Consider the following 16,545-nt stretch of genomic DNA (forward strand, 5'->3'; position numbering starts at 1 on the left):
ACGGGAGCAGGGGTTCGAGGGGGAGTGTACGTGTAACTGAGGTGAGACCGTCACCCTGCTTGCAGGAGGGGCTGTGCGTCTTGCACTCCCACCGGCCAAGTAGGAGACCCGTTGCTCTGTGTCCTCGCCGGCACTTGGGACTGGCTGTGCTTCTGCTTTAGCCGGCACCGCGCCTGTGAGGCCGAACCTCCGCCTGGTTTCAGTTTGCTTTTCTCTTGTGGCTACTGACGTGGAACATCTTCTTCATGTGATTTTTTTTTTCCTTCTGAATATCCTCTTTGGTGGAGTATCTGTTTGACCGTTTTGCTCATTTAATTATTTTTTTAAAATACATTTTTGTTGATGTCAGAGAGGAAGGGAGGAGAGAGAGAGGCAGAGAGGGAGAGAGGCAGAGAGAGGGAAACATGGATCAGTTGCCTCCTGCACGCCCCCTACTGGGGATGGAGCGCGCAACCCGGGCCGGTGCCCCGACCAGGAATCGAACCTTGTTCCTTGGTCCGTGCTCAACCACTGAGCCACACCGGCCGGGCGTATTTTTGTTTCTTCCGTCTCACTTCCTGTGAGCAGGCATTTCAAACATTCCCAACCGCACAGCGAACCTCCAGGAACCCCTGGCGGGGCCGCAACCATCCGGCTCCCAACGGACCCGACCTCGGCTGCCTCCGCTCCCCCGCCTCCCGCCTCCCGCGCGCGCGGATCCCCAAAACCCAGCGGCGGGATCGCCCCTCAATGCCCAACACTGACTCCATGGCGCCAACACCCCGCGGCCTCCTTCCGAGGAGCGTGAGGGGCCCTGGCGGGGGTGGGGGCCGGGGGGCAGCCACCCGATGCGGGGCGCGCCGGGGCACAGGACCCCACGTGGTGCGCCCCCCCAGCCCGGCTGCCCAGCTCCCCGCGGGCGGGGCGGGGCGGGGCGGGGCCGTCGGGTCCGCGCTCTGATTGGCCGGCGCGGCCCCCTCCCGCACCCGCCCCAGCGCATCCCCCGAGCGCCCGACCCGACTCCCCCGCGCGCGGCGGGCGGGGCGGGCGGGAGGCCGGGAACCACCCAGCCCCGCGCTCCCCGCCCCCTTTGTCTCCGAGCGGCCGGCGCGCGGGGAGCCCCACGGGCCTCAGCCGCCTCCTCCCCCCCGAATCCGCTCCCGGTCGCTCGCTCGGGGCCTCCGGGAAGCCGGACGCACGGCCATGGGCGCTCCCTCGCGCGGGGCGCACCCGCTTGTGCTGCTGCTGCTGCTGCTGCTGCTCCCGGGTGAGCGCGGGGGAGGCCGCGGGACGGGCGCCCCGAGAGGCGACGCGGAGTCCGAGCGGGGAGCGGGGCGAGGAGGGGGTCGGGGACGCGCGGGGTGGGGGACGCGCCCTCCCCGTAGGCGCTGCCTCCTCGGCCTCCGCCCGGAGCGCCAGTGGCGTCGGCTCCACCGTCTGCATCGTGGCCCGTAAACGTGGAGAAACTGAGACTGGAGGGCTCCCTGGGGGAGGGGGCAGGCGGTCCGGGCCGGGTGTAGGGAGGGGGTGCTGGGGGGAAAGCTTTCGCGCCGGCCTCGCCTCCTGCCTTCTCGCCGCTCCGCCCGAGCGCGCGCCCCGCCTCTGCCGGGTCGCGGAGAAACGGCCCGGACCCGTCGCCAGGAGTCTCTGGCCTCGGGGGGCCGGTGGTAGGAGGGGGCGAGGGTTTGGCAGGGTCGCGGGGTGGGGGGTGGATGGGGAAGAGGGGGGACGCGAGGTGGCCGTGCGCTCAGGGCCGCCGCTCCTGCCACCTCCACGCTGAGGCCCCGGCCGCTCAGAGCGCCTGGCACCCCCTCCCCCAGCTCCTGGAGCCCCTCCTTCTTGGGGGGGGGGGCGGCAGGGGGGACGGGAAGGGAGCAGGCAGATCGCGTTTCTAGACCCGGAGAAACTGGGACTTCACCAGGGGTTCCCCTCCCCGCTCCCCAAATTCTAAGCGGGAAGAGGCAGACAGCGGACTCAGGTGCCTGGGGCGGCCCTGGCCCGTTTGGTTCGGTGGACAGAGCCTCAGGCCGTGGACCAAAGGGTCCCGGGTTCGACTCCGGTCAAGGGCGGGGACCTCAGTTGCAGGCTTGATCCCCGCCCCCCAGTCTGGGTCCATGCCGGAGGCAACCAATCTCTCTCTCTCTCTCTCTCTCTCTCTCTCTCTCTCTCCCTCTCTCCCCCCCCCTCCTCTCTCTCTAAAAGTCAATGGGAAAATATCCTGGGATGTGAAGGGGTCCCCAAGGGTTTCAGAGAGTTTAGGGCGTCTCCGACCAGGGTGTGCAGGCGGCATCCGCAGGAACCCTGGCTCACAGCCTGAGACCCACGGGGCCATGTCCGTGCCCAACTTCTGCGTAGGAGGGTTGGCGGCCAGACCCTGACAGGGTCCTGCGTGGGACCGAGGGGACCCCGGGGCCTGGGCTGCAGCCCCCCCTCCCCGGGAGGCTGGGAGGCGGCACACCTGGCCCAGGGTGGGGGGCCCGGGGGGCCCTGGGTCATCTCCATCCCGGAAGCAGCCAGCGGCTGTGCCTGTGTGGACCACGCACCTGCCCCATCACAGCAGGGAGGACAGGAGCGCACCTGGGCTTTGACGGTAGCTGAGCCCCTCCCTGTAACAACCCTACCACGGACACATTCTCAGAGAAAGCAGCTGAGGTTCAGAGAGGTGGAGCCACCTGCCTGAGGTCACACAGCCCACAGGGCATTTGTCAGCACACGCACCAGATCTATCCACACCCAGAACCCAGGCTCGGCCAAACCAGGCTCAGCCAAACGCTCCGGAGTCACCCCCCGCCCCGGGGTGCAGAGGAGGCTGTTTTTTAGGGGGGAGGGGAGGGTCCCTGGCGAGGGGACACGGGTCTGACGGGGCGCCTCCCCTCAGGGGCCCGCGGCTCGGAGGCCGAGCACCGCCTGTTCGAGCGGCTGTTCCAGGACTACAACGAGATCATCCGGCCCGTGGCCAACGTGTCCGAAGCCGTCGTCATCCAGTTCGAGGTGTCCATGTCCCAGCTGGTGAAGGTGGTGAGTCCGGGCGAGGCCGTGGCCGTGGCCGTGGCCGTGGGGCGCGGGGCCGTGGGGCGCGGGGCGCGGGGGAGGCCTCCCCAGGGCCCGGCTGTGGCCCTGCACCCACCCCCCCTCATCTTCCTTTCCAGGATGAAGTCAACCAGATCATGGAGACCAACCTGTGGCTCAAGCAAGTAAGTGGCCAGGCCCTGCGCGCTGCTGCCCCCTGGTGACTGCTCTGCTCGCTTCCTTTCTGTGGACGCAGCCTGGGGCCCAAGGTGCCCCACCCCCGCCCCAGCACTGCAGGGCCTGGTCCCCCAAGCCCAGATGGGACAGATCCGGGCCTGCAGGCCTGGCCCCCAGCGCTAGGGTGGGCTAAGACCACCTCCTTCCCTCCCTCTTGCCAAAAACTCCTCCTGAAGTTGGAATCAGATGCTGCGGTCGTTTTTGGCTGGGGAGGTGGGGGCCCCCAGCTCCGATGGAGGACAAAGACCTCGTCTGCCCTCCCCCCCCCGTGCCCTCCCCAGGGAGGCCCGGCCGAGACCTGGACAGATAACGGTCTGGCCTGACCGTGACCTTCCGCCCGCCGGCTGGCGAGCCTCCTCCAGGCGCCTGGGAAGCCGGAGGGCACAGTGCCCAGGCGGTGCCCCCACGGCACACGCTCTCCCCTCAGGGGCTCAGGACCAGGCCTCCCAGCCTCTGCACCCGAACTTCTTGGGCCCCGAGCGGGTCGTGGGTCCTCTCCCCGAACCCCTCAGAGACCAGCCCTGCCCAGCCTGGGTGCTGTGTGTGTCTGGCACCCTGTTTGGGGGACCTGGTGGGGAAGGACATCAACTCCCGAGCTCAGCCCGGTCGGCGTGGCTCCGTGGCTGAGCCTTGACCTGTGAACCGGGAGGTCAGGGTTCGATTCCCGGTCGGGGCACAGGCCCGGGTTTTGGGCTCGATCCCCAGTGTGGGGCGTGCAGGAGGCGGCCGATCCATGACCCTCTCTCATCACTGATGTTTCTATCTCTCTCTCCCTCTCCCTTCCTGTCTGAAAGCAATAAAATATATATATATTTTTTAAATATATTTTATTGATTTTTTACAGAGAGGAAGGGAGAGGGATAGAGAATTAGAAACATTGATGAGAAACATCGATCAGCTGCCTCCTGCACGCCCCCCACTGGGGATGTGCCCGCAACCAAGGTACATGCCCCTGACCGGAATGGAACCCGGGACCCTTCAGTCCGCAGGCCGACGCTCTACCCACTGAGCCACACCGGTCAGGGCTAAAAATATATTTTTAAAAAACAGCACACACGGACCAGACCTGGTGGGAGTCAGCACTGAGGTCCTTACACGATTGGCAGGGGGTGGCCCGCGCCCACAGCCCGGTGCTCTCCCCGCTGTCACCCCCCGCGCGGCATGGGGCCCCTGTGGTCCGGGGCGGGGGCGGGGAGTCGCCAGGGCGGGTGGCACCAGAGAAATAAGCCACGCGGTCCCCTTGCTGCCCCCTCCCCCCCCAGATCTGGAACGACTACAAGCTGAAGTGGGACCCCGCGGACTACGACGGGGCCGAGTTCCTGCGCGTCCCCGCCCAGAAGATCTGGAAGCCCGACATCGTGCTCTACAACAAGTAAGGGGCGCCTCCGGGTGCCCGGCCTCCCCGACGGGGCGCCCTCCCCTGGCTCCCCCACAGGCATTGGCTGAGCGCCCACTGCGCCTGCCTCTGGAGACGGCTGTGCGTCGGGCAGACCAGCCTGGGCGGTAATATCCAAACCTGCAGCTGCAGGTTAGAGCGAGGGCAGGGAGGGGTTAGAGCGAGGGCAGGGAGGGGTTAGAGTGAGGGCAGGGAGGGGATAGAGCGAGGGCAGGGAAGGAATAGAGCGAGGGCAGGGAGGGGATAGAGCGAGGGCAGGGAGGGGTTAGAGCGAGGGCAGGGAGGGGTTAGAGCGAGGGCAGGGAGGGGTTAGAGCGAGGGCAGGGAGGGGATAGAGCGAGGGCAGGGAGGGGATAGAGCGAGGGCAGGGAAGGAATAGAGCGAGGGCAGGGAGGGGATAGAGCGAGGGCAGGGAGGGGTTAGAGTGAGGGCAGGGAGGGGATAGAGCGAGGGCAGGGAAGGAATAGAGCGAGGGCAGGGAAGGGATAGAGCGAGGGCAGGGAAGGGAATAGAGCGAGGGCAGGGAGGGGATAGAGCAAGGGCAGGGAGGGGATAGAGCGAGGGGAGGGAGGGGATAGAGCGAGGGGAGGGCAGGGAGGGAGACTCCGGGGGGGGGGGGGGGGGCGGAGTGGCACCTGCCACCACAACCCTAACCCTAACCCCTCCCGGGACCGACCGGTCCTGCGGGTCAGGAAGGAGGCATCTGCTCGCCTGATGAGCCAGCCCTGACCCTCTCTCCCCGCCCACCTCCCCGCCCGCTTCAGGGAGCCTCTGAGGTCCCTCCGCTGCCGTTCTTTGTTTGTTCTTTTGTTATAAATATATTTTTATTGATGTCAGAGAGGAAGGGGAGGGAGAGAGAGAAACATCCACGATGAGAGAGCATCACGGATCGGCTGCCTCCTGCACGCCCCACACTGGGGATCGAGTCTGCAACCCAGGTACATGCCCCTGACCGGGAATCGAACCCGGGACCCTTCCGTCCGCAGGCCGGCGCTCTATCCGCTGAGCCACACAGTCCAGGGCCCGCCTCTGCCGGTGGTGGCACCTGTCTTTCCTAAAAAGCAGACACTCCCCACACGTACGCTCCGTGGCTTAGGCAGACGTAGGTGTTAACTGATCATTGACAGTACGTGCTGGTTCGTTCCTGGGTGCTGGGAGACAGCATTTTCCCACCTGTGCCTTATCTCTAGTCGTCCTGCTAAGCGTTTTTCCTATAGATATGGTCCAATCTGATCTTAATGAGTAAAAAAAAAGCATTTTGTGTTTAGGTTTTTACGTCGTATTCATACAAACGGATGTATTTTACTGTTAAGATCAGGGCTGGGGAAGCTATGTTTTTGGCCGCACCCCCCTTTCTGGCCATTGGCTAAAAGGAGGGAGATCTTTAACCACTCCAAGAATTGGTCCGTGTTTTATTTCCTGTTTTCTCAAGGAAAAAAACCCCCCGCAACATTCAAAATTGCATGATTCTGCCCGGTCGGCGTGGGTGGCTCAGTGGTTGAGCGTCGACCTATGAACCAGGAGGTCTGGGTTCGATTCCCGGTCAGGGCACAGGCCCAGGTTGCGGGCTCGATCCCCAGTGTGGGGCGTGCAGGAGGCAGCCGGTCCGTGGTTCTCTCTCATCGTGGATGTTTCTCTCTCTCTCTCTCCCTCTCCCTCTCCCTCCCCTTCCTCTCTGAAATCAATTTTTAAAAAATTAAAAAACAAACAAAGAACACAGGCAGGATATTTAATCTCACGATTTAAATGTCACAGCGGTTTTCTTCCCGGAAACCCGGGGTGTACGGGGCCCTGTAGGATGTGTGCTCAGAACGGCACCGAGAGACGTGGTGGGCGCTTCAGATTGGATTTGGGAGAAGCAAAGAGCAGAAGTCATTTCCTTAGAATCTGAGGCCAGAAATGACATTTAGAGAAAAGCATCCAGCTCGTCTCTTCCCGTCAAAAGTCGGGCTTCTCGGGGCTGGGCCTCCGTGGAGGGTTTCTCTGTGTTTACCTTCTTTTTTTAAAAAAAATATTTTTTAAATTGATTTTTTACAGAGAGGAAGGGAGAGTGTGATGAGAAACATCGATCAGCTGCCTCCTGCACACTCCCCACTGGGGATGTGCCCGCAACCAAGGTCCATGCCCTTGACCAGAATCGAACCCGGGACCCTTCAGTCCGCAGGCCGACGCTCTATCCACTGAGCCACACCGGTTAGGGCAGCATTTACCTTCCTATGCCAACATTTCTCGATCACCTTTGTTTTCTGAAATTCACTCTCTGACGTAATCCTCAGGGCATGCACAGAACGTGCCCTGAGTTCTCACACGCTCGTCACGCAGGGCAGCCTTTTTAGGTAACGCTTTGCGGTCACTCACCCGACACAACATCCTGGGTCCCTCTTTTTCCTTCCGTGAAAGCCTTTCAAACGCGGGCTCGGGTCCCGGTACAAAGTGCTGATGTCAAACCCTGGTGCCGGTCCGATTCTCTTGTTCTTGTAACAACGGGCGGCTCTGGGGAGAGAGAGTGGACACTATTCGTCGGTGTCCCGGGACCAAGAGGCAACCAGGACTGCCCTAGACGGGCTGGGATGCGTCGTCAGCTTACGTATCAGGGGCTGTTCTTTTCACGTGGGTCACCAAGAGATATTTTTCCTTTGTCTTTTTTTTATTTTTTTAAGATATATCTTACCCTGACCAGTGTGGCTCAGTGGATAGAGCGTCGGCCTGCGGACTCAAGGGTCCCGGGTTCGATTCCGGCCAAGGGCATGTACCTGGGTTGCGGGCACATCCCCAGTGGGGGGTGTGCAGGAGGCAGCTGATCAGTGTTTCTCTCTCATCAATGTTTCTAACTCTCTATCCCTCTCCCTTCCTCTCTGTAAAAAAACAATAAAATATATTTTTTTAAAAAAGAAAAAACATATTTTATTGGTTTTGCACAGGTAGGGTCCCTAGGCCTGGCCAGGGATCAGGGCCGATCGGGGCCTTTTGGCTGCTGGCCCGGGCCTTCCTTCATTCCATGCCGCCCCCTGGTGGTCAGTGCACGCCATAGCCAGCAATCGAATTCCCGGTCTCCCCGCTGAACTCCCGAGGGGACACTTTGCATATTAGCCTTTTATATATATAGATGTCGTTTTAAAAAATATACCTTTAAAAAATATATATCTTTTAAAAAAATATCTTTCAGAGAGAAAGGGGGAGAGATAGAAACATCAACGATGAGAGAGAATCGTGGATCGGCTGCCTCCTGCACGCCCCCCGCTGGGGATGGAGCCCGCAACCCGGGCCTGTGCCCGTGACCGGGAATTGAACCCTGACCTCCTGGTTCCTAGGTTGATGCTCGACCACTGAGCCACACCGGCCGGGCCCCGCTGTCTCTGTTCCCTCCCACAAACTGATTCATTGCAGAGTAGGGTCCACGTTTTGAGGGGCAGACACTTCTCGGTGATTTCCACCTGGGGCCCCCAGGACAGGAGAACCCCCCTTTCGCTGCCCCCTGCGACCTCCGTCCGCAGCTAACCCCACGTGTTCCCACGCAGGTCCTGATGGCGGTGGGGGCTCGTACTCTGAGGTTCACGGGGTTCCGTGTCACCGTCGCGGACGATGCGGGCGGGAGGTTTCGCCTGTTGCTATCCTGGTTGCCCTGCATTTCTGAGGGAGTCTGGAGGGAGTGAAACACGGATGCTGCCCTGGCTGGTGTGCTCAGTGGTTAGAGTGTTAGACCTCGGACCAGAGGGTCCCGGGTTCGATTCCTGGTCAAGGGGACGTGCCTTGGTTGCAGGTTCGATCCCCAGCCCCAGTTGGGGCTCCAACAGGAGGCAACAATCGATGTATTTCTCTCATGTCCATGTTTCTCTCTCTCTCTCTCTCTCTCTCTCTCTGTCTCTCTCTTTCTCTCTCCTCCCTCCCTTCCACTCTGTCTAAAAAAAAATCAATGGATCCCTGGCTGGTTTGGCTCAGTGGATGGAGTGTGGGCCTGCGGACTCAGAGGTCCCAGGTTCGATTCCCGGTCAGGGCACAGGCCCGGGTGGCGGGCTCCATCCCCAGTAGGGGGCGTGCAGGAGGCCGCCGAGCAATGATCCCCTCTCATCATTGATGTTTCTCTCTCTCTCCTTCCCTCTCCCTTCCTCTCTGAAACCAATAAAAATATGTTTAAAAAAAAAAATCAATGGAGCCCGGCCAATGTGGCTCAGTGGCTAAGCATTGACCTATGAACCAGGAGGTCAGGGTTCGATTCCCGGTCAGGGCACAGGCCCGGGTTGTGGGCTCCATCCCCAGTGGGAGGCGTGCAGGAGGCAGCTGATCCAGGATTCTCTCTCCTCGTTGATGTTTCTCTCTCTCTCTCTCCCTCTCCCTTCCTCTCTGAAATCAATAAAAATATACTTTTTAAAAAAATCAATAGAAAACATCCTCTGGTGAGGATTACAAGAACACGAATGCCGCCACGCCCTCTCCTACCCTCCGCACGCTCTCCCCGTTGGAGCCCTCAGCTCCCGTGAAGCCCACAGCTCAGCTGCTCATCTGCAGCCAGTCTGTCTGCCCTTCCTCTCTCTAATCGACCGCCCTGCTCACAGCTCACTGGCTCAGAGCGCCCCCCCCCCCCCCCCCCCCCCGCTGTCCTCGCCGTCAGCGGTCCCCTGGTGCCCTGTGACCGCAGATCCTCCTTTATTTCCTGGTCACTCGCTCAGTCAGCAGGTGCTTACTCAGGGCCCCTCTGTGGCTGGCGCTGAGCCCGATCCCAGGCCCAGGCCGGGTCCTCTCTGCCCCCCGGTGGCAGAGACAGGCTGCTGACCCTGCCGGTCAGCACACAGGCCTCTGGTGACCAGGATCCCTGGAAAACAGCCGGACGTGCGTCCGCCACCGAGACCGGCTTCTCGCCAACACCCGGCCTCGGAGCCCACGGGGTTCGGCGCCTCCTCACGTGGGACCCGAGTCCTGGGTGGTCACGGCTCTGCCGCCAGCTCTGCAGGGGCCCGAGCAGCTTGATCCTGTTCCCTGGGCTTTCGTATCCTCTTCAGTAAAATGAGGGGATCGGCCCGGCTGGCGTGGCTCCGTGATTGAGCGTTGGTTGACCCATGAACCGGGAGGTCACAGTTCGGTTCCCGGTCAGGGCACAGGCCCGGGTTGTGGGCTCCATCCCCAGTGTGGGGCGTGCAGGAGGCAGCTGATCAATGATTCTCATCATTGGTGTTTCTCTCTCTCTCTCTCTCTCTCTCTCTCCCTCCCTTACTCTCTGAAATCAATAAAAATATATATATTTTTAAAGTAGCCATACATAGCCCTAGCCGGTTCGGCTCAGTGGACAGAGCGTTGGCCCCCGGACTAAAGGGTCCGGGTTCGATTCCGGTCCAGGGCACGTACCTTGGTTGCAGGCTCCATCCCCGGCCGTCGTCGGGGGCGTGTGGGGGAGGCAACCCATCGAGGTGTCTCTCCCCCTCCCTTCCACTCTCTCTAAAAATCAATGGAAAAATATCCTCGGGTGAGGATTAACAAACAAACAAAAAAGTAGCCATAGGCCATAGACGAGTGGGGATGGCTGTGTGTTCCGGTCAGAATTTACTTACAGACCCGGCTGCTGTGGCTCAGGGGTTGAGCGTCCACTTAGGAACCTGCCTCCAGCCGGCAAACTTTCGTCCTGTTTCTCTCCTTCAAGAGAAGGGGCACTTGGGGTGTCTCGATGCAATAGGCGCTGTGTGCGGGGGGATGAGCCAGCACCCCCTCGAGGCGCGACGAGGGTGTCAGACGGTGTGTGTGGCCGAGGCCGGGGGCGGGGGGCAGAGTCCGGGGCTCCGGGGTCGCCCTCGGGACGTGGGTGGACATCCCGGCGCTCTGAGCTCGACCGTCCCGCATGCTGACCCGCGTGTGCCGTGACCGGGCCCCGCCTCTCTCTCCCCGCAGCGCCATGGGCGACTTCCAAGTGGACGACAAGACCAAAGCCCTGGTCAAGCACACGGGCGAGGTGACCTGGATCCCCCCGGCCATCTTCAAGAGCTCCTGCAAGATCGACGTCACCTACTTCCCGTTCGACTACCAGAACTGCTCCATGAAGTTCGGCTCCTGGTCCTACGACAAGGCCAAGATCGAGCTGGTCCTGGTCGGCTCCTCCATGAACCTCAAGGACTACTGGGAGAGCGGCGAGTGGGCCATCATCCACGCCCCCGGCTACAAGCACGACATCAAGTACTACTGCTGCGAGGAGATCTACCAGGACATCACGTACTCGCTGTACATCCGCCGCCTGCCCCTCTTCTACACCATCAACCTGATCATCCCCTGCCTGCTCATCTCCTTCCTCACCGTGCTGGTCTTCTACCTGCCGTCCGACTGCGGCGAGAAGGTGACGCTGTGCATCTCCGTGCTGCTGTCGCTCACGGTCTTCCTGCTGGTCATCACCGAGACCATCCCGTCCACCTCGCTGGTCATCCCGCTCATCGGCGAGTACCTGCTGTTCACCATGATCTTCGTCACCCTGTCCATCGTCATCACCGTCTTCGTGCTCAACGTGCACTACCGGACGCCCACCACGCACACCATGCCCGCCTGGGTGAGGGCCGTGTTCCTGCAGGCGCTGCCCCGCGTCATGTTCATGGCCAGGCCGGCGGCGGGCGGCGAGGGCGAGGGCGGCGGCCATGCCCCGGGGCCCAGGCCAGCCGACAGCTCCAGCGCCGAGTTCGCCAACCTCAACTGCTTCCGCCGCCGCGCGGGGTCCAAGGACGGCAAGGAAGGCGGCCCCTGCCCGGAGGGGCCGTGCGGGGCCGGCCGCCGCCACCACCACCGCACCGTGAAGATCTCCAACTTCACCGCTAACCTCACGCGGAGCTCCAGCACCGATTCCGTGGACGCCGTGCTCTCGCGGTCGGCCCTGTCGCCGGAAATCCAGGAGGCCATCCGGAGCGTCAGGTACATCGCGGAGAATATGAAGGCGCAGAATGAGGCCAAAGAGGTAAGGAGGAGCGTGTCAGGGCATCGTGTTGTTACAGCCGTCGGGCATCTGTTCAGCAGACGTGTATGGGTTCCTGTGGGGCAAGGCGTGGGGCTGGGTTAAGAAATTAGACTCTGGCCCGGCCAGTGTGGCTCAGTGGTTGAGCGTCGACCTAGGAACCAGGAGGTCACGGTTCGATTCCCGGTCAGGGCACAGGCCCGGGTTGTGGGCTCCATCCCCAGTGTGGGGCGTGCAGGAGGCGGCCGATCCAGGATTCCCTCTCATTGTGGCTGTTTCTATCTCTCACTCCCTCTCCCTTCTTCTCCGAAATCAATAAAAATATATATTTAAAAAAAAAAGAAAAGAAATTAGGCCCTGACCGGTGTGGCTCAGTGGATAGAGCGTCGGCCTGCGGAGTGAAGGGTCCCAGGTTCGATTCCGGTCAAGGGCATGTACCTGGGTTGCGGGCACATCCCCAGTAGGGGGAGTGCAGGAGGCAGCTGATCGATGTTTCTCTCTCATCGATGTTTCTGACTCTCTGTCCCTCTCCCTTCCTCTCTGTGAAAAATCAATAAAATATATTAAAAAAAAGAAAAAGAAAAGAAAAGAAATTAGACTTTGGCCTGGCCGGTGTGGCCCAGTGGTTGAGCTTCAACCTCAAAACCAGGAGGTCGCGGTTCGATTCCCGGTCAGGGCACACGCCCGGGGTTTCAGGCCTGAATCCCAGTAGGGGGCGTGCAGGAGGCAGCTAACCCATGGTTCTCTCTCATCATGGATGTTTCTATCTCTCTCTCCCTCTCCCTTCTTCTCTGAAATCAATAAAAACATATATTTTTTTAAAATAAAAGAAGGAAAGGTCACGTCACTTACCCAGACTCTCAGGACTAGAAGGGAGCGGAGCTGGGATGGTATCCAAAGCTGCCTCCCACCCCCGTCTCCTAGGCCTGCGGGGGCTCAGCCAGCGGAGCGGGAGGGAGCCGCAGGGTCCATTTGGTCCTGGAAGCACATACAAACCCAGCTCTTCGGACCTGGTGGCACATGCAGCCTAATCCCAGCCTCACCCGGGACTCCTCAGTGTCACCGGCAGGACACGTTCATGGCCGCTCAGCGGGATGAAATGAATCCCGTCTCGCGGCCCCGTTTCGGCCCCTTAACGAGATTACCGCGTCCGTGCTGCCTCATTGTTATGCGATTATTTCTTCCAAATCAGCTGATGCACGGACCCTCTCTCCTCCCGATTCAATTACGGTTTCCTTGCGTCCTGGGCCTTCTGTCTTTTCACTTGATTATCAGGCAGTTATTTCGGAATGCCAGCCTGTTCTGTTGATCGTACAGAACGTCATGAAACTCTGGACTTCGGACTGAAGATGGTATTTGATTATTTGGGTATCCCTGGGGGGCCGGGGGGGGGGGGAGTGGCGGGCGAGGGAGAGAGAGAGTGATGAGGGACTTGCCCTGATATGGATGTTAAAAGGAAATTTCTTGCCCAGAACTGTGAGCCAAAGGTGGATGATGTTGCATTGTATCTGCTCTTCTAACAAACTGTAAACTGGAATTCAACTTAGAAGAAATCGGTCATGGCCTGGCCCGTGTGGCTCAGTGGTTGAGCATCAACCTGCGAACCAGGGGGTCAGGGTTCGATTGCCCGTCAGAGCACAGGCCCGGGTTGCGGGCTCGATCCCCAGTGTGGGGCGGGCAGGAGGCGGCCGATCCGTGATTCTCTCTCATCACGGATCTTTCTCCCTCTCCGTCTTCCTTTCTCTCTGAAATCAATAAAAGCAATTTATTTTTAAAAAAAGGAAGACAAAATAGGTTCTATACACATGGAGAAACTTCTCATTTAGAAAAGATTTAACATGACAGATGTTTTGTACGACTTTTCTGGTGCCTCAAGAGACACCTGAGACCCCTGGCCGGTGTGGCTCAGGGGATGGAGCGTCGGCCTGGGAACTGAAGGGTCCCGGGTTCGATTCCTGTAAAGGGCACATGCCCGGGTTTCGGGCTCGATACCCAGTGTGGGGCGTGCAGGAGGCAGCCGATCCGTGATTCTCTCATCATGGATGTTTCTATCTCTCTCTCCCTCTTCCTTCCTCTCTGAAATCAATAAAAATATATTAACAACAACAAAAAAAAGAGTCACCTGAGAACGGTACACTTCCTCGGACTGCCGGCCAGTGATTCTCTCTCCTCATCGATGTTCCTCTCTCTCCCACCCTCCCTTGCTCCGGGCGGGAAAGGGTCCTGCATTTCGGTGGGAACAGCGGCTTCCGCTGCTGCAATGTATCTATCACGTGCTCAGGATTGAAAATGTATTCACGCCGCCTTCTCCTGCGGGCTGTTTTTCCCCTCTTTCGATGATTGATTACTGATGATTGGTTTGTTTGTTTTTTCCAGATTCAAGACGACTGGAAGTATGTGGCCATGGTGATCGACCGCATTTTCCTGTGGGTGTTCATCCTGGTGTGCATCCTGGGGACAGCCGGGCTGTTCCTGCAGCCGCTGATGGCCAGGGGCGACCCCTGATGGCCAGGGGCGACCCCTGAGCGCCGAGCTGTGCACCTGCCTGAGGTGTACTGGGTGTCGGGGGCGGGGGGGGGGGGGGGGGAGGCGGGGAGTTGGGGAGAAGCCCTTTCTTTTTATTGTGATAAAACACCCTTAGCATACAATTTACCATCGTAACCTTTTCACACGCACAGCTCAGTGGTATCCAGTGGTCACACTGCTGTGCAATGGTCCTCACCGTCGATCCCCATAACCCTTTCCATCCTGTGAAACTGAAACCACAGACCCATTAAACAGTGACTCCCCATCCCCCTCCCCCGGCCCCTGCCAACCACCATTCTGCTTTCTTTCTTTCTTTCTTTTTTTTTGACCCAAATGTTAAGATTTTATTTACGAAGCTTCCTTGCCGCACAGAAAGGAACAATGCTATTCCAGTCTCGGTGCAACTGGTAGCCACGGCCGGCGGACTCGCCCATCCCAGCGATCCACGCGACAGCAAGTCTTACAGGGAAACCTAACCACGCTGACGATGTTGTCGGGTGTAGTCCCGAGCTCGGGGGTGAATTTCCCAAAGGGACCGAAGGGGCAGAGGTGGGGTGTCACAGGAGCTATTCTCTGGCTCGTGGGTGGGTGGGTGGGTGCGTGTCCTGGGGTCTGTATCACAGCTACCTTAAAAAAAAAAAAAGAAAGAAAGAAACAGCTACAAAATCCATACGAGCAGTCCAGCCAATCCTGAAGTTCTTTTTCTTTTTTTAAATATATTTTTATTGAATTCAGAGAGGAAGAGAGAGAGAGAGAGAGAGAGAAACATCAGTGATGACTAGGTTACCTCCCAGAGTCCTTGCGACTCCCAGATTCTAACTGGAATGAGAGAGATAAAAGTGAAACAGTCCGTGGATGTGAAACGTAGGACGTGCTCATACAGAATCAGACTGCCGCCTCCCGTTTCAGAAGATGGTTTTCTCACAGAACAAGTCAGGAGTACCCACCGACATGTTTTTCAAAATGGGATTCGCTTAATCATCACAGACGCATCTAAGGTCAAGGGTAAAGAGATGAGGCCCAGGGGTTGAGCGTCGACCTAGGAACCAGGAGGCCACGGTTCGATTCCTGGTCAAGGGCACAGGCCTGGGTTGCAGGCTCGATCCCCAGTGGGGGGCGTGCGGGAGGCAGCCGGTCCATGATTCTCTCTCATCATGGATGTTTCTGTCTTTCCCTCTCTTTTCCTCTCTGAAATCAATAAAAACATAATTAAAAAAAGATAAAGAGATGTTACTACAATTTACACAGAAGATGGTTCTACTGGTGGTGGAACACGTGGCCAAGGGGACTGAAATGAATAGGAGTTGTCTTGTATGATTTCACAATGGAAGGTAAAATCCTATGAAATAAAGAGCTAATATGCTAATGGTTGTGACGCCCTCACGCCGTAACGACCGTTCAGCAGGAGGCTGCGTGCGTGGTGGGGCGGAGCCGCCTCGCTGCTCTGGAGATGGGGCGGAAGCGGGGAGGCGCCCGGAGGAGGCGGGACCAGCCCGAGGTGACTCGCGGGACCGAGGGCGGGGCTTGAAGCGGCCAGAGAAGGCCGAAGAGGGCGGGGGCGGGGCCAGGTGTGCTCGAGCTCTGGGTGGAGAGGTTAGGGTGTCAAGGTGGGGCAGCAGGTGGGCAGGTGGGCGGGACGTGCGTGGGTGGGCGGGGCTGCTCGATTTCACACGCCGGGTCACTGGTCCTATATAATAAAAGCCTAATATGCTAAGTGTCCGGTCGTCTGTTCAACCAATCAAAGCGTAATATGCTAATGAGATGCTAAGGCCACTCAACCGCTCACTATGACGTGCACTGACCACCAGGGGTCAGACAGTCGACTGGTCGACCAGTCGCTATGACCTGCACTGAACACCAGGGGTCAGACAGTCGACCAGTCGCTATGACATGCACTGAACACCAGGGGGCAGACGCTCTGACTGGTAGGTTAGCTTGCTGCCGGGGTCTGGCCAATCGGGACTGAGCGAGACGGACCAGACATGCCCTGGAGCCCTCCCATGGTCCCTCCCTGGCTGGCCAACCTCCCGTGTCCCTCCCGGGCCCCGATCGTGCACTGGTGGGGTCCCGCAGCCTGTCCCGCACCCTCTCATAATCCAGGCTGAGGGACCCCCCAGTCCCTGAGTGCACGAATTTCATGCACCGGGCCTCTAGAGTAACATAACAATTGTTCAGTTTCAGCATCTAAAGAATAAAGAAGGCCTTAAAGGAGGTCCCCACTCCCATTTCTCATTTTTTAAAAGAAATGTTGGCTGTAGACTCTGCAACGTATTTCATGGTCATCGTACCGAGGCGCCAGCTCAGTGAGTATGGTCGTGTGATACGGCGCTGACCACGAGCTGCTGGCGCAGCAGACACGGCACAGGAAGAGGTAAAGGCGTGTGCCTCACCAAACGCAGACCCAGTTCTGAAGTCCGCCTTCGAATACGACAGGAATTTTCCGGGGCATCACAATAGGGACCCCGCTGTGGATTACAGA

At 59.3% G+C, this 16,545-nt stretch overlaps 1 protein-coding gene across 2 annotated transcripts; it reads left to right on the forward strand.

Moving 5' to 3' along the window:
* Window positions 1-1,081: 1,081 nt before the first annotated feature.
* Window positions 1,082-15,432, forward strand: CHRNA3 (cholinergic receptor nicotinic alpha 3 subunit). Of its 2 annotated transcripts, none has more exons than XM_070400418.1 (6): window positions 1,082-1,246; window positions 2,858-2,997; window positions 3,129-3,173; window positions 4,488-4,597; window positions 10,499-11,543; window positions 13,917-15,432. In XM_070400418.1, exons 1-6 carry the CDS (start codon window positions 1,183-1,185, stop codon window positions 14,043-14,045), a joined length of 1,533 nt encoding a protein of 510 aa, XP_070256519.1. In that variant the 5' UTR covers window positions 1,082-1,182; the 3' UTR covers window positions 14,046-15,432. The 2 variants fall into 2 exon arrangements, with proteins under 2 accessions (XP_070256519.1, XP_070256520.1); XM_070400419.1 differs by lacking the exon at window positions 1,082-1,246 and adding an exon at window positions 1,619-1,646.
* Window positions 15,433-16,545: the final 1,113 nt, after the last annotated feature.

The sequence above is a fragment of the Myotis yumanensis genome, unplaced genomic scaffold (assembly GCF_028538775.1).
Source record: "Myotis yumanensis isolate MYYU_CA2020_CCGP unplaced genomic scaffold, mMyoYum1.0.hap1 SCAF_20, whole genome shotgun sequence".
Taxonomy (NCBI): domain Eukaryota; kingdom Metazoa; phylum Chordata; class Mammalia; order Chiroptera; family Vespertilionidae; genus Myotis; species Myotis yumanensis.

Coding starts and splice junctions, on each gene's coding strand:
- CHRNA3 (XM_070400418.1), top strand. CDS start 1,183: ATGGGCGCTCCCTCGCGCGGGGCGCACCCGCTTGTGCTGCTGCTGCTG. Junction 4,598..10,498: donor GACATCGTGCTCTACAACAA/GTAAGGGGCGCC, acceptor CTCTCCCCGCAG/CGCCATGGGCGACTTCCAAG. Junction 11,544..13,916: donor CGCAGAATGAGGCCAAAGAG/GTAAGGAGGAGC, acceptor TGTTTTTTCCAG/ATTCAAGACGACTGGAAGTA.